The 21,646-nt window shown below is 37.4% G+C and overlaps 2 protein-coding genes and 1 long non-coding RNA gene across 3 annotated transcripts in view; 2 read left to right on the forward strand and 1 right to left on the reverse strand.

Moving 5' to 3' along the window:
* galnt10 (UDP-N-acetyl-alpha-D-galactosamine:polypeptide N-acetylgalactosaminyltransferase 10 (GalNAc-T10)) overlaps positions 1 to 10,455 on the reverse strand; it is a 69,494-nt gene extending 59,039 nt beyond the window's left edge. The window contains exon 1 of the mRNA XM_055179141.2: positions 10,195 to 10,455. Coding sequence (XP_055035116.1) covers positions 10,195 to 10,338 — 144 coding nt within the window. The 5' untranslated portion in view covers positions 10,339 to 10,455. The remainder of the gene's footprint in view (positions 1 to 10,194) is intronic.
* Positions 7,209 to 9,394, forward strand: LOC129423045 (uncharacterized). The gene is made up of 2 exons (XR_008637613.2): positions 7,209 to 8,843; positions 8,941 to 9,394. It is a non-coding gene; the product is annotated as an uncharacterized lncRNA (long non-coding RNA).
* A 3,090-nt stretch (positions 10,456 to 13,545) lies between the features above and the next one.
* On the forward strand, positions 13,546 to 19,589 carry sap30l (sap30-like). Its single transcript, XM_055179142.2, has 4 exons — positions 13,546 to 14,101; positions 15,866 to 15,988; positions 16,120 to 16,218; positions 18,326 to 19,589. Exons 1-4 carry the CDS (start codon positions 13,916 to 13,918, stop codon positions 18,452 to 18,454), a joined length of 537 nt encoding a protein of 178 aa, XP_055035117.1. The 5' UTR covers positions 13,546 to 13,915; the 3' UTR covers positions 18,455 to 19,589.
* The last annotated feature ends 2,057 nt before the right edge of the window (positions 19,590 to 21,646 follow it).

Here is a 21,646-nt window from a genome sequence, read left to right on the forward strand (position 1 = left end):
TACTATAAAGGACTTCCCTCTTCAGTTCTCTACCGTGCAGAAGAAGACCGAGGCACATAAACACATCCTGCCCCGGCGTGACCTGTTTGCTTCAACGGACAACACTCACTGCCCGCTTTGTTTTGCCCCGACAGAGGGTTCCCTCGGCATGGACGCCTTAGCTCACCTATGGCCACGTCATCTGAGGAAGTACACCTTCCCCCTGTGAGCCTCATTGCTCGGGTACTCTTGGGACCTTTCAGTGGTCCTTTCAGGCCTCAAGAGGGCTCCATTCGAGCCCCTAAGAGAAGCTGATCTTTCTCATCTTACGATGAAGACTGCTCTCTTAGAGGCGCTCGCCTCTATTAAGAGGGTGGGGGACCTACAGGCACTCTCTGTTTCTCCGGAGTGCCTAGAATTCAGACCAAGTGTCTCCTGTGTTATTTTTAGACCTCGACCTGGCTACGTGCCCAAGGTTCCCACTACTCCCTTTAGGGATCAGGTAGTGAGCCTGCAAGCGCTCAACTCTGAGGGAGATAACCCTGTCATTGTTGTGTCCGGTACACGTTGTGCATTTACCTGGATCACACATGCAACATAAGAACTTCCTCCTCCTTGGATGAGGACCCCCCCTTACACTTTACTGGAAGGTTTTGATGTCACTTAGCAACAGTATGGCACATTTCACCTGCCTATGATTGCTTTTTGAGGTCAAGACATGAGACAGGGTTGTGGCGTTTAACATAGAGACCCCATACTGTCGTCATCGACACAACGTCGAGTGAATGACAGAAAGGAAACTGCTAATTCCACTGAGCCTCATTGAGCTCCTCAAACACAAGCGAATGAATAAGCGCATCTCGTCTCCTTTTATACACATGTGGGCAAAGACTGGCATGCAAATACCATTCGCACAATTTCATTGCAATTTCATTAGCATTTTAAATGCAAGTCAGACCAGATTGACTCTCAAGAGCACCCCTCATACTGTCGTCATCAACACAATGTCTCGTTCCCTCCATCAGGGAACCGTGGTTACATACGTAACCGAGACGATATCATTATAGTAACTGAGAAACATACAAACAATTAGTGAAACTAAATAAGCATTGATTTTGCATATTTATGCAATATTCTCTTAATTTAAAAAATGTTTAATGATGTAAAAAATGAAATAAGGTTAAATAATTACTGTTTATAGATTAAGATAACATGTATAATTAATGACAAAAAAAGTATTTAATCCCTTAATATTAACAAATAAACTGCATTACTTTACAGTTACTTTACTCAGTAGGAGGTTGTTTCTTCGCCATCCAAAGCAGTCAGGAGAGTTAGATTAACATTGGAGGATTTGAACTTAAAAATCTGAGTGTACGGATCGTTAAAACAACATTCCTTCTTATGATTATTCATGTTTATTTGATGCTATAAAGATGATTTGAAAGGTGAGACTTTGTTTAATATGTTTAATATCAAAAGTAACCAAAAAGTAACCTGGTCTGTCCTGTGTGTCAGCACGTTGTCAGTGTCCTCTCTGTATTTTTCACTGCGTGAGAACATGGTGAGGAATGAGACTGGCTTATCTTGTCAGACATAGCGACAGTAACTAAGGGGGTCGGGTCTTTGCGAACAGTCAATAGGCTTTATGCCCAGCTGCACTACTTCCTGAACTTCAGCTAGCTCCTTGTTTCCTGTCTGCAATTTTTGGACAATCTGATTAATCCAGGTGTGTCTGACCTCAGTAGTCACAACAACAATAATCAGACACACCTGGATTAATCAGTTTGTCCAATAATGGCCAACAGGAAACAATGAGCTGGCTGAAGTTCAGGAAGTAGTGCAGCTGGGCATAAAGCCTATTGACCTGATATATTCTCTATGTTCATGAGTCATCTGCACATCTCACTTATGCTGTTTTCCAAAGAATCAAAAACAGTTGAAAACGATGTAGACCATTAATAACACAGACTGTTAAAGGAATAGTCTACTCATTTTCAATATTAAAATATGTTATTACCTTAACTAAGAATTGTTGATACATCCCTCTGTCATCTGTGTGCGTGCGCGTGGGCGCTGGAGCGCGCTGCGACGCTTCGATGGCATTTGGCTTGGCCCCATTCATTCAATGGTGCCATTTATGGATGGAGTTAGAAGTGACCAAACACATCAACGTTTTTCCTGTTTGGGACGAGTGGTTGTGCGAGCAGGTTTGGTGGTACAAAATAAAACGTAGCGCTTTTCTAAGCGGATTTAAAAGAGGAACTATATTTTATGGCGTAATAGCACTTTTGGGAGTACTTTGACTTGCCTGAAAAGTCCGCTCCCCTTCTCCCTCTCATAATGGGAGAGGGAGGGTGTTACTGCGCAGAGTCGAAGTACTCCCAAAAGTGCTATTGCGCCATGGAATGTAGTTCCTCTTTTAAACAAATAGAACAAATGAAGATAGAATGAAAAGTTTTTTTCCAGTTTTGTTTGTTTAAAAGCTGAAGGTCTGTTCTTTAATTTGATATATTTGTATATGGTTTTGTAAAAGGGAATGGGCAAATATTCCTTATAGATGATGTGCAGGTTTGATTCAGAACTACTGAAAGCACTTGCTTGAAGTAATTGCTGCCAAAGGAGGTTCAACAAGCTATTAAACCAAGGGTTCACTTACATTTTCCTCCAGCACTGTGAATGCTTAATTGGTGTTTTCAAAATAGACTCAAGAAACTAAAATTATTTGTGTGTTGTCAGCTTTTGCAAAATGTGTTTGTCTATTGTTGTGTCCTAGATGAGGATTAGATCACATCAGGGCTCCAGACTGCCACCAAATTTTACATCCAGTCGCACATGTACGACCAGTTAATTTTACCTTTTTTTTGTGATGTGACTAGGGTGAACACCTGCTAATAAGCCCAAAAGGGGTATGTTTCTGAGGGACAATGTGGGACACTCCCTGGCGCGGCGTTGCCCCCAACACACGGGCAGAATTATTGGTGGTTTACCCATAGCACATACCACCTTACATGGTATATTTATAATGCCCTATTCCCCTAAACATGTGTTATTGCTGATGTATGCTCATGAATAAGCCAACCAATATGCATTTTTTTTCAAAAATAAAGATTCATAATATTTTGAACATTCAATGAATTGACAGATGCACTTACACTTACGATTTACTTTAGCTATTTTAATGTAATTTACTTTTCATTACAATTTATTCACTTTAAATAAATTATATAAAATTAGGATTAACAGGAATTGTATTGCTCAACAACACGGAAACAGTAAAAAAAAAGTCTTAACTCACTGGCTGCGTGCGCACTGCGCTGTCATGACAACAACAAAAAAGTTGACAACAACCTAGTCATCAGTTCAATTGAGGAGCAACAGTAGCGTGAAAGTAGCGAGTGGCAAGCGAGCGAGCCTGAACTGTCAAGTAATGTTCATTTGGCTGCCTGGGGCTCGAGGATATATGCTTTTTTTGAGCAGGCATTGATTATGCGTGACACGGTCTCAATTTGCGGGACGCATGAATTGAGCTTCAAACGCTGTGCGCACACGTGCTGCGCGGGACGGGTAGTTACCCTAGATGTGACACAGGTGGTTACCCTAGATGTGACACTGAATTTGAAACCGCACATTGTACTTTCTGCATTTATCATTAAAGTATTTATTAATACAGTGGAAATTAGTAGACATGTGAATATTTGGTTAGCGTGTTGATCTACAGTGTGTGCCCCTAAATTTTCTGGTTGCGCCCCTAAAATTTTCAGTTGGGGGCCACTGTGCTGAAAAAAAGTTAGTCTGGAGCCCTGCACATTTTATGGCAAACCAATGTAAAAAAAAAAAACAGTTCTTCCTAGGGGTTCACCTACCTTTACTTGCCAGTGTATGTTCACTACTGTAATGTATGTTCACACACTTTTTTTAGTTAATGATCTGTAAGAATGGGGCTTTATTAGTGCTGTTCGTCGATTTTAGTAACTTTTTTGACATTTGGATATAAAGTGTTTCAATACTACAATATATGGTGTAAAAACGTCTGAGTGCTGCCCTCTTCAGGTTGAATGGTGGCTACTGCAGTTGACGTTTCTTATTGGATGTTGGTTCCAAAAAATACCTCGTGACGTAAACAGGTTCAAGCTCACCACGCCCTTGTTACGATCTCACCACACACTTGGTATGAGCTTAGTTTGTACTCTCTATCTCCGTTGGGATCTGACCACTTTTCTTGCATTTTTCAAATATTGCCAGTGGGAGTCAGGCTCTGACCAGGGGTTTAGTTACTCTTTAAGGTTGACGTATCGCAACAGCTGACCAAAGCGGCAAATGTGCAGTCTATAGGTGCGTTCCTTTCAACCGTAAGTGGACTGCTAAGTGGACTTCACAGGGTATTCCGCCATCTTAAGTGAGATTCCAATCCGAAGGAAGAGTACGAAAAGAGGATATCATTTCCCTTAATACTTCGTGTCTCCTCCGTCTTCGTGGAGGAAACGAGGATGCACAAATAAGAATTGAGAAGCACCCATGGATGAGTTAAAATAAATAGGCTGCGTCCGAAACCTTTGGCAGCTGACTTGTTGTCTCGCTGCCTCGTGACAAATGACGACATCTGATGAGACAATGGCTGCATCCGAAAACTCAAGGCAGTGACTTGTTGCCTTGCTGCCTCACGAGGCAATGACTTTGGAGGCATGAAGGCAGCTTAGAGAAAGGATTTTGGACACACTTCAAAGGCAGTGTGTTTGAAATATAAACAGAGAGCGCCTTTGTGATAACTAATCACATATTTGAAAACTACACTACTAATTTCTTGCTAGAAATGCAATTAAAAGTTGTAAAAAGTGACAATATACCTTTATTTACACTAAATTTCTGCTCCAGTCGCTTCCTTGGCCACCATTTTATTTTTTCAAACTCAACCAATCACATTGTCCTTGTACGGCCACACATAGAATTGTGGGACAGGACAATGGAGTTATTTCAGGAGACAGGACGTAAACCTAACATTGGATTCGGACATGCCTTGATGCCTTCCTGCCTTGGAGAAGGCAGCAATTTAGAGTTTTCGGACGCAGCCAACAATGAGACATCTCTAGGGTTTACCGAGAATGTTCAGAAAATATCTAGTGAGTGGCAGCTGTGTGGACAAAAATGCCTTGGTCATGTCAGAGGTCAGGCGAGACTGGGCAGTGGTGGTTCAAAATGATAGAAAGGCAACAGTAACTCAAATGACCACCCGTAACATCAGAATACCATTTCTGAACACTGAACCTTGAAGCAGATATAGACCATTTCAAAAGATGTAAACAACACTGGTCCAGAAGCACTTCCTGTTTCAGTTTTTAACACTAGATAAACGTTGGGATAAAATAAACCAACAGAAAATATAGAACTGAATTAACTGAAGTTAAACAAAAATCTTAAAGATAATGATACATGTAAAAAAAAAATTCTGTCACAAACTGTAACAGGAAGTGTTTCTGGACCAGTGTTGTTTACATCTTTTGAAATGGTCTATATGGCAACATCAGTGACTACACCGGGTGACAGCAGACAGCAACAATTTATATGCACAGGCTTAACAAAAATGGACAACAGAAGATTGGAAAAAGTTAATGAGTCTTGATTTCAGTTGCAAAACTCAGATGGTAGGGTCAGAATTTTGCATAAACAACATGAAAGCATGGACCCATCCTGCCTACAACATACAAACTTTGCTGTGAAATAATATGGTTAAGAAATGTAAAATATAAAACTTTGCTATAGTACATAACTTATAAACCACTACTTTTTTAAAAACTGTACAGTTGTTTACAAGTTTCCTGTATTTTTACAAAATCTTTCTGGCAAAAGCAGCTGCCATTTTTTTTTACTATAAAGACGATATAGTTTTATATATGTCTATATTTTTATAGATTTTAAAAATTTAACTGATAGTTTTGTTAAACTATAACAACGTTCACGCTCGGTCAGCGTTCTCAGCTGGTCCAAGCTGGTCATGAGCTGGTCCAAGCTGGTAATCAGCTGGTCCAAGCTGGGCATTAGCTGGTCCAAGCTGGTCATTAGCTGGTCCACCAGCTCAGCCAAGCTGGTCCACCAGCTTGAACAGGTCCCCACCAGCTCAGCAAGCTGGTCCACCAGCTCCGCAAGCTGGTCCACCAGCTCGACCTGGTCCCCACCAGCTCAGCAAGCTGGTCCACCAGCTTGACCTGGTCCCCAGCTCAGCAAGCTGGTCCACCAGCTCGACCTGGTCCCCACCAGCTTGACCAGGTCCCCGCCAGGTCACCGAGATGTAAGATGTGATCAACATTTTTTGTTGATCCTGGATCAACGTTTTAATCAAAGATACAGCAAGCTACCCTTAACTCAAACCCTAAACATTTTTAAAGGGGTCATAGCGTGAAAATGTTAGCTTTGCCACTTTGTAGGTTTGAGCAAAAATTTGTCGTTTTGGGTGTGTCTTTTAAAATACAAATGAGCTGATGAAGTGCAAACACTGATCACAATGATGGTGGTTTGATGCAATTCAAACTCAATTGTGCTGTGAATTATTTTTTCTCTCTTTCTTTCTCTCTGCACTAAATGGCAGTGCTGTGGTTGGATAGTGTACATTAAGGGGACGGTATTATACTAATAAGATATCCTTATGACATCATAAGGAAAGCCAAATTTTAATGACCTATTTTTGCTCACACCTACAAAGTGGCAATGCTAACTTTTTCACGCCATGGCCCCTTTAAGCCCTCAAACTGGTGTAAAATAATAGTTTGAGGAGTATTTCTTAAAAGCCCCTAACCCAATCCTAAACCAAAATCTAACATGCACACTATTCTTATTCCAATCTGATTGGTTAATGAAAATGTTGATCCCGGACCAACAATGGTTTTGATCCAGGATCACATCTTACTTGGTGAAATCACGTCCACCATATAGAATATATGTATAGCCATAGGTCAAAACAAAACATGCAGAATAAACAGGCAACTTTTAATATGTTACAATATATTGTGGTCCACCAGCTCGTGCAGGACCCCCCAGCTCAGCAAGCTGGTCCATGTCCCCACCATATATAATTGGTCGCCGTGATTTCACCAAGTAAGATGTGATCCCAGATTCAAGACATCAACAAAAGGAAAAACTGAAAAACTGCAAATGATTAACCATAACTTAAACCGAATAAGAACTACATTAAAAATGAATTTAAACTGAATACCAGAATCACACATTCTCCCTCTCTCATACACCTGAATTAAATCATGACTTTAATTTTGACACACGCCCATCCCCCACATCTCTCACGGAGTTTGACAGAGCAACAGCAGCCAGGACACAGACAGCTAACAGGTAAACTCTTGCAACTTTTTTAAAGCATCTTTAAACTTTAAAATCATGTTACCACGTTTATTCATTAATTTATTTTGTTGTGATTACACCACACCACAGTTCTGTAAGTGAAAAATTAATTCATATTTGTGTGTTTCTCTCAGTAAGGACTAACGTTAAAGTGACACCATGTAATTTTTCAACCTTCATAATAAATTTTCAAGACCCTTGTGATAGTACCTCGACTTTAAATAGGTTGAATGACATGTCTACCATAGCCTGACGGGGTCTGTATCACTTTTACTCGTATTTTAAAACTTAGGGTTTCTGGTAGTAACCAGAGCACAAAAAAAACTCCAAAATTCGACTGCTTTACGGCATACGTCACTTCCTCCACATAATTTGTTTTTAACGTGAATTTTGCTGGAGGCTACTTAAGGAATGTAGAGAGCAGCTTCTATTATGTGACTCTGTGGCACAGTCTTTAGTGTCACGGACCTATGACACGGGCGACCCGGGTTCGATTCCCCTTTAAGGCAATTTTTTATATAAACTCTTGATTCATACATAAATGCGATGTTCTTTATAAATGACGGCGATTATCTTGCATATAGTTCCCTGTATTCACATGCGGTGTTCGTGTATTTACCTTTCTTTTACTGTGTCTATGATATTTACATTACAATCCAGGATGCAATAGCAGTCAAACTTGCTCAAACTCACACAGTGTAAAACCAAACCCTTTTCATTCACCAATCAGATCCGAGCGTTTCTCTCTTCTCTCTTCCTCATTTGCTGCGTTCCGCTGTCACTCACGTGACGTATTACAAAGCGGCAGCCTTTAGGTCTGCTTGGACCACATCGGTTTACTTGGATTTAGAGCGACAATTTTCACACAAAAGAGAGAAAAAACGAGCGCCATTGCGGAAAATCCTGGTGGCGAGGGAGAGAGAGAGACAATGCAACAATATTTGTTTTGAAAAAGGCAAGGAAATACTTCTGGTCTTTTCTCAATTGGAAGGCTGCAGCCTCCGGAGGTCAAATATGCAGGCTGCATACGTCATCAAGCCTGGTTTATTAAGGTAAACTGAGCATTACATTCGCAAGCCATAAGCATACTGCAACAATTTATGATTAACTAAGTATAATAGTCAACTTTGTAATTGTTAATATTGTGAAATAAGACAGTCTTGATGACGTATACAGCTTAGAAATACGACATCTGGAGGCTGCAACCTTCAGATTGAGACATGGCTTCTGCCACGACGAGTTCTTCATCAGAAAGTTGTAACATGACTGCGTTTCTCCCTGTTGTCTCAAAATGTTGATCGTTTAGCGTTTTAAATGTTTAGTTTTTAGTTTAGTTTTAAGGTTGGCCAGTTCCTTTCCTTTGCGACAGTGCTGCGGCGCTTGTGGGCTCTAGGGGCGCTAGAAGTAAAAAATACATGTCTAGCACCCCCTAGTGGCCAAAAAGTTTCATGGTGTGCCTTTAACTGACTGCCTGTCTGTCTGTTCTCAACCAAACAATCATTCAAGACCTTTTAAAGGTACCATTACCACATTTATTCATTCATTTATTCTGTTGTGATTACACCACAGTTATGTAAGTGAAAAATTAATTCACATTTGTGTCTTTTCTCACAGGTAAGTACGAACGCGTCTTTACCATTGAGGAGGCTGACTGACTTTCATCTAACAAAAACTAAAGAAATGTTACTACAAGTGGACCTATTTATTTACTCATCATGCTGTAAGTACACCACAGTTTTGTCAGTGAAAATATAATATTTGAGTTTTCTCACTGCTTGGCGTAGACAAATGTGACCATGTGTAACGTTAATTTGGAGAATACATGGAAAAAGTGTATGTCTTAATGTTTCAATGTTGTTTGGATTAAGGGACAGTACAGTGATTTTGTTTTAAGATATTTCTGTTTGGACAGTCTATTAAAGTCATAAAGGAATACTTGATATATTTCATAAGGACTGTGTAAATCTAATATTAGTTTTAATGTGAATTTGGACTGAACAGCTCACTTTTGTTTTGTCTAAAAAATGTTTGTAAAATAAATGATTGTTCAATAAACTGTAATAATTTCCCCCTTTTCTGTCATTATTGTTTATACTAATGTTTTTCTGATCTTATGTAACTTAATTCATTTGAGTTAAATCAACACTTATGTAACACTTAAGATTCATAAAAAAAAGATATAGACAATATTAATACTAACATTACAATGTTAGTTGTGTATAAATATATAATTTATATATATAGCTTATATTTCATTACCTTACACATCAAATAATTAATATATGTTAATTTATAAATAAATAAATTTATCTTTAATGCATGTCCATGCTTCATTGTTTTATCGTATGGTTTACTACTGAAAATAACAAGCTTGCTACACCAGCTAAAGCCAGGCTGGGAGACCAGCTGAAACCAGCTCACCAGCTTAAGCTGGTTTTAGCTGGTCTCCCAGCCTGGCTTTAGCTGGTGTAGCAAGCTGGACTTAACTTGTCAATCCGAAGGACCAGCTGAGCCACCAGCTACCAGCAAATGCTGGTTTTGGACCAGCTACCATGTTCCAAAACACAGCTTGAGCTGGTCAAGCTGGTTTTTCCAGCAGGGAAGGAATAGTGTTTATTACAGATGACCATATTTATAACATGCTGTCTACGTGGGACAAAACTAAAACGCCGCAGTGTAGAAAGCTTGGCTGATTATTATAAAAGCATAAACTCGTTAGCAGCTGGAAAAGTGTTAAAAAGTCAAAGACTAACGTTAACTCCTCCAACCACATAACACTGTAGTTTACAAGCGGTTTAGGAAAGGTTCTGCATTACTAAAAGACTGGTATAAAGATTTAGATTAGTGCTTTAATATATGTCGTAGTACCTGTATGTATCCGGGTCCATCCTCCGCTGAGCTGTCAAACAGTCGGTCCAGATAGATGGACCATAAACCAACACCGGGCAAAAACAAAAAAGCCACAAAAATCAACAGCGCAATCTGCACTAATCTTTTTTGTTTTAGTCGCATTTCTCCCTCTGGTTATCTGTATCTAACTATTGGTTCTGTTTTAGCTTGTGAAACACCAAAACTAACTTAACCGACTCTCTAACTTTACTCACTCTGCGTTCAACTGTCAGAACTTCCGCTATTATGGAGTAAACCAAGTCCCTTTCTGAGAAGGGGGTAAACATGACAAAACAGTTTCTATTTAAAGTCAGATTAAAGTTTATAATGCATTATTTTTTGATAATAATTGAGAATCACTTATGTAAGGAATTTAATTATATGAAACTTAAAAAGTGCTAAGTAAAGATTTTTTTTTCAACAAACTAGGATTAAAAACACCCCTAAATATCGTAAAAATGGAACTGAACAATGTGCAAAGTTACGACTGGTCACAGGTAAAAGTCACCCCTTCCAGCTCAGCACTTAAAAAGTAAACATGGCTATAAAACAGATAATTTTGCAAATGACATGTAAACTGATGTCATAACTATTAACAAAATATAATGCAATATTATAGCTGCATGATCTAAGTACTAAAAAAATAAGATAAAGATTGTATTTTTCCATCTGTTTTCCCTGCATACTTGATAAATCTTGTGTATTGTATATCAGTGGTTTTCAAGCTTTTTTAACCAACAGGTAATCTCAAGACCCACCAGTTTTAAAGAAAATAGAAATATAACGTTAGACGAAAACACAAACACATTTTTTCCTTTCAGTAGTTTTTGAATAAGTTTAATTGAATAATATTAAAATACCTTATAGTAGGGCTGCATGGCAAAAAAAATCATAATTGTTTAGGCTACTGTATTTGCATTGAATTGTAAAACGAAATATTAGAAAAATACAATACAAATATAATTTTAGTTTTCTAATCGCTGCATGAAAAAACTGTACGATAACCAAACAAGAAATGATTCAGTCATATTTTATTTTGCTGAATGAACAAAACATTAAATTTTTACATGCTTTATTACTTTAAGGCATAAATAAAATTTTAAATATGCCATTTTAGTTTTGTACAATTAACAAAAAGCTCACTTTCATAATAAAAGACAAACAAAACTTGTGTCACTACTAATTTTTATTTTGTAGAGAAAAGGCAAAACGAAACAAATGCTATTGCTTACATGCTATAGCTTCCTCAAATGTATAGCTTGAAGTTTATTCCCCAGTTAATGCCCACTGGCGTTTATAATATAATGTTGACATGATATGTACCAAGCTACCTATGACACTGATTAGCCTATTATTGCAAATTTTAGATATTATAGCCTATATTCATTTATAAATAAACATTTTTCAAATTAGGCTATTATAACAGAGTTTTGTATGCAAACAGCATTAGTATACAGTTTATTTATTTAGCCTTTCACCTCAAATTGCAGGTAGTCTATAACCAAATTATCATCTGAAAGTGTATGTTCTGCTTTTTCAATGGGTTGTCTCAGTTTATTTTAGCATTAAAAAAAAATCATCTGACATTCATTATGAAATTTAATTAGGAAATGAAAATATCCAGATAAAATAAAATATATTCCAGACTTTTCAAGGGCCCTCTCTCCCCTTGGGGCCCTGGTAATCAGTACTGGTTTTACCCCCAGTCCGACGCCTCTGTATGACTTTAATATAGTCTGTCATGAACTAAAGATGCGTGCGCAAGTTACTGATTCTGTGTTTTAGATTTAGTGTTTCTTGAATCATGTCTCTGATTAAAACATGTCCAGGCAGTTTCATGACATTTTCTAAAATATTAGCCGTCATCACAGTGGTGAAGACAGACATTTTAAACTGAGTGGACCTCGGTGAAATAGTAGACTCTCAAATTACATCATTTTAAAATGTTTAAATGGATTACATTACGTTTTTGAGTCATGGGTTGACTATTTTTAGAATCAGCAAAAAACGAAAATAAGGGGGAAAAAATAAAAAATTATATGAAAATAGAAAAAGACCAAGTTACAAAGTATACCAGTAGTATTTAGGAACAGGTATAGAATCAAATGAATAATAACACGTCTTCTTTCTATCAATTAAATATATTTAATCTTTGTAAAGATACAGAAGTGATTTTCCTTTGTTGGAAAAAAGAATACTTTGGAAGTCAATGGGGCCTCTGATCGGTTACAAACATTCTTCAAAATATCTTCCTTCATTTTCAACAGGCTTGTAACAACATGAACATGAGTGTGCGTAAATGAGGACAGAATTTTCATTTTGGGCAAATTATCCCTTTAAGACCGAATAAGCACGGAAGAATATAGGCTACTGACACACATTTCTTTCTGAACTGTTTGCGTTCACTTTAAGACATAAATGACTGTTTTATAAGATTACTTATAATACTAATACTAAGAATACTTATTTTATAAAAAAAATTGCGCATATGTGTTCTGTTAAGCGCAGAGAGATTCTGTGTTCACGTGCTTTTTGAAACGCCTCTGTGCATGCGCTTATGAATGTGTTTCTTTTTGAGTAGCCTATGTGTGTGCATCTGTGTGCACAGGAAACAGCTCACTTTAGCATCTTCTTGCACTCAAATAGTTTAAAATGGCTTGAGTGTTAACATTTGCAAGTTTTAGAAACACATGCAAATGATAAACTTTCTGTTTAAATAGTTTAAATTTATTTCTGAATGATGCGTATTTGAGCGATGATTATTATTAAAGAGATTATTATAATATATGCGTGATTTCTTCTGCTTTTCTACAAAAATATTTAGTGACTCTTCTGACTGGGTGGACCAGTTGTCTAGCCACTGCTTTATTCTATGTATCAACCCCCCAAAACATATAGCTACCAACCAATAGCACTACATTGTATAATTTCATGTTTTGTTTAATTCAAATTTTAAGTTTGATTTTGTTTTATGTCATGATTTTTCTTTTGGGGGCCTTAAAGCAATGCATCCTGACCAAAGGGGGGCACACTCAAAAAAAAGTTTGAGAACCACTTTACTGTAATGATGTTACAACTGTTCATGCTAAAAGATACAACTTTTGATATAAGGGTATTGGTAAATGCTGAAACATGATGTAGAAGTGTTGATCATTATTATTTCATGTATGTTAACAGAGTTTTCACATGAATAATGGTGGGGCGTAATGTGAAATCTCCTGGAGTGGCAGACGAGCAGGAAATGCAAATTGATTGACAGTTGAATTAGGCAACCGAAATGAAAGACGTAGACTCAGTGGCCCGCCTTTGTCGTTAACGAACCAATAGTGTTTCGAAACTACAACTTCCGGTTTGTTGCAGGACATGTTTCATTGTATGTACGTTTTGTTGAAAATGAGCTCGACTGTTTCTGGTTATTGTAAAGCGCGTTTCCTCTGTAACGCTGTTTTGTTTTAGGCGCGTTCTTGTCGCATTTGTTGTGGGACAGAGCACTGGAGCTCTAGTGAATCCGCGTGATTTTCAGTGAACAGGATCTAAAGTGTCGCCGAGATTCTGAGGAAGCCCCAATACTGGACGCTTCATTCGGCGAGCCGTTCGTTTACGGCGGCGCGTTAAACTCATTGGAACCGATTGAGTTCGGCTTTAAGACGCTTTCAACTAATCTGTCCTGCCTGCCCAGTTTCCCCTGGATCTGTCGGTCATGAATGGGTTTAGCACGGAAGAGGATAGTCATGACGGCCCGCCTGCCCCGCCGTTCTTCGGCCAGAGTTGCTGTCTGATCGAGGACGGGGAGCGCTGTGGCCGCTCGGCTGGAAATGCCTCCTTCAGCAAGCGAATCCAGAAGAGCATTTCACAGAAGAAACTCAAGCTTGATATCGACAAGAGTGTAAGCGTCATTGTTAATCTGATAATTAGATTTCATAAAGCTTTCAGTCAGTGTGGGTTAATTTAAGTGCCGTTAAGCCTGGTAAGTTTAACGCTGCACCTTCAATCGATGCGACGTTATACTCGCTCAGCAAACTGCGAACTGTTTAGTTGGTCTTATAAACAAGTTATTTGATTGGTCGACAATGTGTTAACGTCACGATTCCATAGACAACAACCCAGCATAATATATTTTGTACTTTAAAAATACACAGTGCTGTTTTTCTAACAGAAGTTTATGCACTTGATGAAGTTTTCAATCGGATTATTTAAAGCGCTTTCCCAGTTAATGCAGCTTTACAAAAACATTTTTGTACCAGAAACAATACATTACATTACATCGTGGTGGTAAACCTTTGTGAAAATCTGTTTCGACCAGGCTACAAGTTTCCTCTAGGAAACATGCTAGTCAGTCTTCATATTATTTGTTTGATAAGATTAATTTGATAGAAAATAAACATTAAAATAAAATTATATGATTTGCTTGCCTGTTTATGCCACAGCTTAACACCTCAAACTCATGTATCAACCCTGATAGCACACAAACATCTCGAAGACGTCTATTTGATGTCTGCGTTTACATCTGCAAGACATATTATTTAGATTGTTTGCTCATCTGCAATAGGCTACGTCTCTGAGACGTTTCCTAAAAGATGTCATCTAGACATATTGAAGACATCTGCAAGACGTTTTTGATTTAGAATGTATGTAAAGCAGCTCTTTCTAAGACCTTTATAAGACGTTTTTACACACCAGATGTATTCCAGATCTCCAGATCTTTACCAGACATCTTGCAGACGTACCTGTGCTATCTGGGAATAATACCTTTCTGTTCTGTTTGGCAAAATCTAATCTTTTCTTTTGAGTCATATGTGGCTTTTTGTGTGAATTGTTCTAAAGTTAAATACTCCATAGCTTTCCCATCTTTTATGCTATTTTTTTGTGCGTGTTAACTGTTCATTGAAGCTGTAAACTGAGGGAGTCACACTAAGGGCCTGTTTACACGAGAATGCTCGAGGGTAAAAGCGTAAAGATTTTAACAGATGTGCCTTTCGTTTACACGGTGACAACGTTTTGGGGGCTTAAAAACGCAAAAAAGTGAAACCATCCTCCAGAGTGGAAATCTTAAAATCGTTCTACCGTTGTGTTCTCATCTAAAGAGTAAAAACGCAAAAGTCTGCTCACTTTTTCAGCTCTGATAAATATACAAGTCTTTTCAGCAGTTGTACGAAATATTCACAGCTAGTATTACTGATCAGAGAAGGCGCATTAATTACCTCAGTCAAACTGTTGATGCGCCAATTCGTCGCTGGCAAACCAGACGGCTTTGGACCAGACCTGGGAGTACCAGGAATAAGGTTGTACGCAAGCACACAGACTTGGTTTTGTTGTGTGTCAGTGCTTCACATTGCCACCTGGCCGCCTGGAGTGCATATTACATCGAATATCACACACTTTTGCGTCACCATATGCACACAGATTTCCCCCTCAAAACGCTTGTATAAACGCGGAATGAAAAGCGATAACCAAATGCCACTTTTGCGTTTTCTTTTCAGATCGTTTCCATATAAACGTAGCCTAATAGAAATGTGTTTTAGATCACAGTTTTTTCACCAAAATGCATTTTATTAACAAACAATAGCAAAAATATTTAATTATTGGTCCTAAACCAAAAACATATAAGACAGAAGAAAGGATTGTATAAAACTTGATGTTTTTAATCTAGGTCCGACACTTGTACATCTGTGACTTTCACAAGAACTTCATCCAGAGTGTTCGCAACAAACGCAAGAGGAAGACCAGTGATGATGGTGGCGAATCACCCGATCATGATGTTGAAGTCCCTGAGGTAAATTAAGTGCTCAGATTTCTTCTCTGAGGCTTGATAGGTTTTTGTCACATTGATTGTATAGCAACATTAGTTCAAGGTGCTTGTGTCAAGGAGCATGTGTGGTGCAATGAATGCGTTTTGTTCGTCAGGTGGATCTGTTCCAGTTGCAGGTGAACACACTGAGGCGTTACAAGAGGCACTACAAAATTCCTACAAGACCTGGATTAAACAAAGCCCAACTTGCAGAGGTATGTTCAAACCTGTTCATTTGCTAACTTATTATATTAGTCCAGGGGTGTCCAGTCCTGAGTCTGTAGGGTCAGTAGCTATGTTTACATGAACACCTTTTGCCTCAAACAAAATGAAATCATTTTTGACGGTGCTTTAGGAACTATACTCTCATTCTAACATGGCTACACCAGGCGCATTGATATTATGCAGGCCCTGAAAATAATTCCCTTAGTATCTGTCAATAGCAGGGGACTATTTTCGAGCGCTGTGTAATATCTAGTGCTGTGTTCAAAATATCGATACGACGATACATCGTCATGGACGCTTGACGATGCGCGCATCGATTCAGCACCTTGTTTTACCCACAATGCACTGATTTTGAGGGTACATGCGATGTGCACTCGCTCACTTACTTTTTCCCATGATACAATGAGAGATGAAAGCAAACTGGAATCAACTAAAGGATACTGACAGTAAACACCAAAAATGAATGTTTATACACTTCTGTTAGTTCTTATTGTCAGTTATTTTCTACTTTTTAAAAATAAACAAATGAAAAATAATTGCGATATCTTTTATTTAAAATATCTTGCACATTTTTATTAAACAATGGTAAATAAATATGACAAGCAGTTGTTTTGTTCTCTTTATTATCAACTAATACAATAAACATGACAAATGTGACAAACAGTAAGAAGTAGACTTTACTGTTTCACAGTACAATCAATTATGCCACACAGGTGTAAGGGTTTATGACGAATCTCTGCGACAGCTCTCTGACGCATGGTATTTACGCCAGTGTCCAAAATTGCTGACTCATTTTCATTTGCTTTTTTCCAAATAGTGGACTCGGTTGTCATTGGCTATATAGGGAAAAGTGAATGAGGCAACAAGGGAGCTGTTTCGGACACAGCTAATGACTACAACATATTGTCAGATTTATAATAATTTTTGTTTATGATTATTTATTGCACTCTATGTTTTTGATCAGTTTTCTGCCTGTGGTTTGTTAAGCTGCGAGCTTTAAGCTCTCTATGGTGAAGATTGGAGGGTTAATCAGCTGGTCAGCTGCCTTGTGTGCACAATCGATTTATCTTTGGCATAAAGGCACATTTTGTCGGCTATTTGCTTGGCTTTTTCTTATCGCGATCAGTCTGAAACAACCCAAAGTCATCATCACGATGCAAGGTGTTATGGTTGTTCCTGTAGCTCTCTTAAAGGGGCAATGAATCTGTTGTTTTATTGTTTTGTACTGTGGTCGGAGGTCTACTTATGACGTTTTGTGTGGTTTTTACATAAAAAATCAAAAGTAATAGGCTATTTTATAACCTGGCTTTAAAGCTGTTTTGATGGGCGGCCGCATTGAAGACCTGAACGTAAATGCCCATTGCAATGATTGGATAGCTTCATTCGCCATCATTACATGTGGGTAAATTGTTTTGAAAACCTTAATGTGTAAAAAAAAGTAGCAGCCGAACACATATATGTTCGAGCCACAAAAGATTCTGGGTGCTAGAGATGATACACATAAATGACAATCAATGTGTGTGGTGAAGTAGAAACAAAACTTCAAACCCTGAAGTGACTAAATTACCATATACAACACAATAAGCGCACATGAATTTGGAGGTGGTGATTAAAATCGTCATACATTGGCACATTTCTGGACCGCCTGTTTTCTTGACTTGGTTATTTCAGTAAAGAGGATGTTTTCAGTTCTGAAACTTGCAGGATGTTCATTTAAGTATGATGACCTCTCATATAACAAAATATTAAGTTATAATTTATTATTTGATTCACTGCTCCTTTAATAGAGCTTTGTAACGGTCATGGGTTAAATTCCTAGGAAACCCACATGCTGACATGAAATGTATTTTGGAATGCACTCAAAGCTATCTTGGATACAAGCGTCCAAAATGCTAAATTGTCCTAAATGGTTTGTCTCGTGGTGCTTTTAAGTGTTTCCTAAGATGTTCTGTGCGACTGCATGATAGGTGGAAAAATAATTTTGCTTTAGAATTAATTTACTCAAAATGAATCTATTGTACACCTATTGGTTGAGTCATTTGAGTATTGAGTCTTGAGTCAATGTGTGCAATTAAAATAATTTGTTTTCTTTTCCAGACAGTGAGCCGTCACTTCCGGAATATTCCAGTAAATGAAAAGGAAACGCTCACATACTTTATTTATATGGTGAAGAGCAGTAAAAGCCGAATGGATCAGAAAACGGATGGAAGCAAACAGGTGGAATAAAGTTCACAGATCTTTACTGTGGACATGTGTCTCAAATAGGGGAAAAGTAACTATTTATGACGTGCAGATGATCAGATTCTTGTTGGAATACATGCTGTATGTATTAAAAAGGTCTGCACAATATGTCTGATTTGGTGTTACTTGCCGTGAAGTGCTTTTCATTATTTCTCTTTTGTAGTGAATAGCTACTTCAACTTTTGTGCCAAACCTTAAAGAAACAAAAATAATCCACCTAGAGGTGAGCGATAAGGGCACAAAACACATTTTTTTTAATGTGTGTTTTTAGTGTTTAATTCTCATAGTTGGTCAGTGAGGCCTTGTGTGAAAGTGAGATAACACTGAATAACTGCTGATTTGATCAGTCTGCGCTCTACTAATACAACCCTCACAGGACAGCCTGAACATTTACTTTGTACTAAAATATTTTATGAGAGTTTGTTTCAAACCTTTTTTGCTTTGTGTACAACATTCATGTCTCTGCTTTTATAGAGTGCTTTATACTGCTATATTATAGCTCTCTTGCTTTAATCTAAAATATATTTCTTTTTGTAAAGCTTTTTATTTCAAATAATAAGCATAAAACATTGTTTTGACTAATAGTTTCATGAATTATATATATAAAAAACATTGTAGTTTGTCTTTTCACATGTGAAAAGTGGGGTAAGCTGTGCAAGTTTTGGTTTTAGGTCAAAGCACACTAGTCAACATTGGATTAAAACCTATTATAAAAGTTGTCCTAAAACCAAAACATGTACCCATTCTTGTCATAGGACAACTTTTTTGATCCACTTCAAGTGTTGACTAGTATAATAGTCCTGATTCATTTCAGACTGAAATGTAAGTGTCTATAATGTAGATGTTATGTAATTCTATGTTTATGTAGACAAAGCTTTCATCACTATTAGTAAAGCCACTGGCACAACTTACCCTGAAATATCTGACACACTTAACTTTACTGCTACAATTCTGAAATTGCGTTATTCAATAATTTATGGCTAGTCTTCAGCCAAAAGATTTACATGGTTTTATATGTTGACGGATGTACCAGCATGTATGATAAATATTTTTAGATGTGAATTAAATGTTTGCTTTGGCTTAATTTTACCTTCAAATACAACCAGTTGTCTATGACGGACCCTTTCTAAATATGTGGTGGTTAATATATGGTTTATAGGAAGTGGCACATCTTACCTTCATTGCATGTGTGCTCCCTCCTTTTCTGCACATTTGTGGTTCATCTAAAATCACCATGCTACAACCTCCTGATTTAAACTGTAGCCCAAGCAAGCGTGAGAGTATAAATAAATTATCACATCAGTGAAATGAATAAGAATATCTAGTCCTAGGTGACATTCATTTGAGAATGAATTAGGGTGATAGTAAAATGCACGAGAATACTTAGTTTTGCTACAGCGAATCTTTATTAACCACTGCTATGATCTCTGATTTACTGGGATTCTGACTATAGTGATTAAATTACATTGATTTATTTGGTTTAGACACTGTACACACCATGCTGGTAAAGTAGAGTCATCAAAAGCAGACTTTGGGGTCTGCTCAGATTGTTTGTCCCGTTCAAGACAGCCATCTCTTTTTAAAATATTCACATATTGGAATGAGTAAAGAATTAGAAGAGCATTCTGTGTGTTCCCTTTTGACTCATGTTCTTTGCTTGCTTCATCACTTTTGTATTTCGGTGCACTGTTTGGCTTTGATTCAACATGCTGAATCAGCCGAATAAAGGGGACGGGAACTTGGACTGACTGGAACACACAAAATACAATTTCTATTTAAGTGTGCTTTACTTGCATGGCAAAAACTATTGTTTTGTATTGCCAAAGCATATGTAGCTGGGCTGCTTACAAATAGTACAATAAAATAAAACTATATAGTGTACTAAAGGTATATAGTCCAAAATTAAAAGTAAAATAGTAAGGTACAAAAATGAATGTAACAAGAACAAAAAAAGCTAAACATAAAGTTAAAAAGCTGAATAAAGTAAGTAATATATATTAAGTATCTAGTCAGGTCAGTGTCCCAATGAATGATGTAATTTTACACTATCCACGGGAATAAACATACAAGTATATTCCCTACGTACTATCCAAACCTGCCTGACCGTCAGCCTGGTGTGTACCTAGCCCAAGTCTACCTCAAGATACAACATTTTACCCTGTTTTCACAGACGTGATTTAAGGCTGGTCCTATACTAAAACACATGTTGAGCTGTCTCACCTGAAAATAATTTGCACATGCAGATCTTAAAATATGCCAGTGCCGTTGATTTGTCTTAAGATACTACTCATCAGATAAAGTTTTGAATTTTTACAGGATAAATTATTCATTTATTTGCAATAAAAGTTTTTTTAGAGAATTTACCAGCATGTGTAAAGCCATCTCGCTTTATTTAAGTCAACTAGGCTAACACAAAATATTTTGTTATATTCAAACGTGTCTGCAATTTGTGTACAATTTTAAGAAATTAAGCATAAATTAATCTCAAAAAGCCAGTTTTACCTAAAATGAAGGACATTTCGTTTTAAAACTTTAACAATGTTCATCCAGCTGCTTAGAATTTATGGAAAGGACTACTTCTTAGATTTGTACTTAAAAAGAAAGAGGAGCCTGAAACTATTGTGAATCTTTTTTCTGGCCGTTAGACTGTAGATTTGACATGATTTTTGACAGCAGGCCAAACAGGGTTGCACAACAATTTATCATGATTAATCTACTGCAGAATAAAGGTTTTTGTTTACATCATATATGTGTGTGTCTTATGTATAATAACTTATAACATTCATGTATATATTTAAGAAATGTTTACATATACATTTGTATATTTATGTATAATTTACATTATATAAAAATATAAATACTTTAACAGTAAGGGGATTTCTAAGTGGGCTATTGACACAAAATTTCCACCAGATGTAGCGATCAAGCCAAATATTGAATTCATACAAAGAAATCAGAACATTTAAATATACAAGTTAAGTCATAATAAATAAAGTGAAATGACACACGGAATAAGTATTGAACACATGAAGAGAACAAGGTGCAAAATGGCATAGAAAGCCAGGAGATCACCTGAAATCTATCAGTATTGAGAGAGAAACCCAGACCCCTATCAATACTAATTCATATCAGCTACTTTAGTCCTAATCGATGGCCTATAAAGGCTTCTCATCACTC

Source organism: Misgurnus anguillicaudatus, chromosome 9, assembly GCF_027580225.2.
Source record: "Misgurnus anguillicaudatus chromosome 9, ASM2758022v2, whole genome shotgun sequence".
NCBI lineage: Eukaryota > Metazoa > Chordata > Actinopteri > Cypriniformes > Cobitidae > Misgurnus > Misgurnus anguillicaudatus.

What these genes read in the sequence shown, in the direction of transcription:
- sap30l (XM_055179142.2), top strand. Translation starts at nt 13,916, where the DNA reads ATGAATGGGTTTAGCACGGAAGAGGATAGTCATGACGGCCCGCCTGCC. An exon ending in AGCTTGATATCGACAAGAGT is followed by an intron (nt 14,102 to 15,865) that starts GTAAGCGTCATT and finishes TTTTTAATCTAG; the next exon opens with GTCCGACACTTGTACATCTG. An exon ending in ACAAAGCCCAACTTGCAGAG is followed by an intron (nt 16,219 to 18,325) that starts GTATGTTCAAAC and finishes TTTCTTTTCCAG; the next exon opens with ACAGTGAGCCGTCACTTCCG.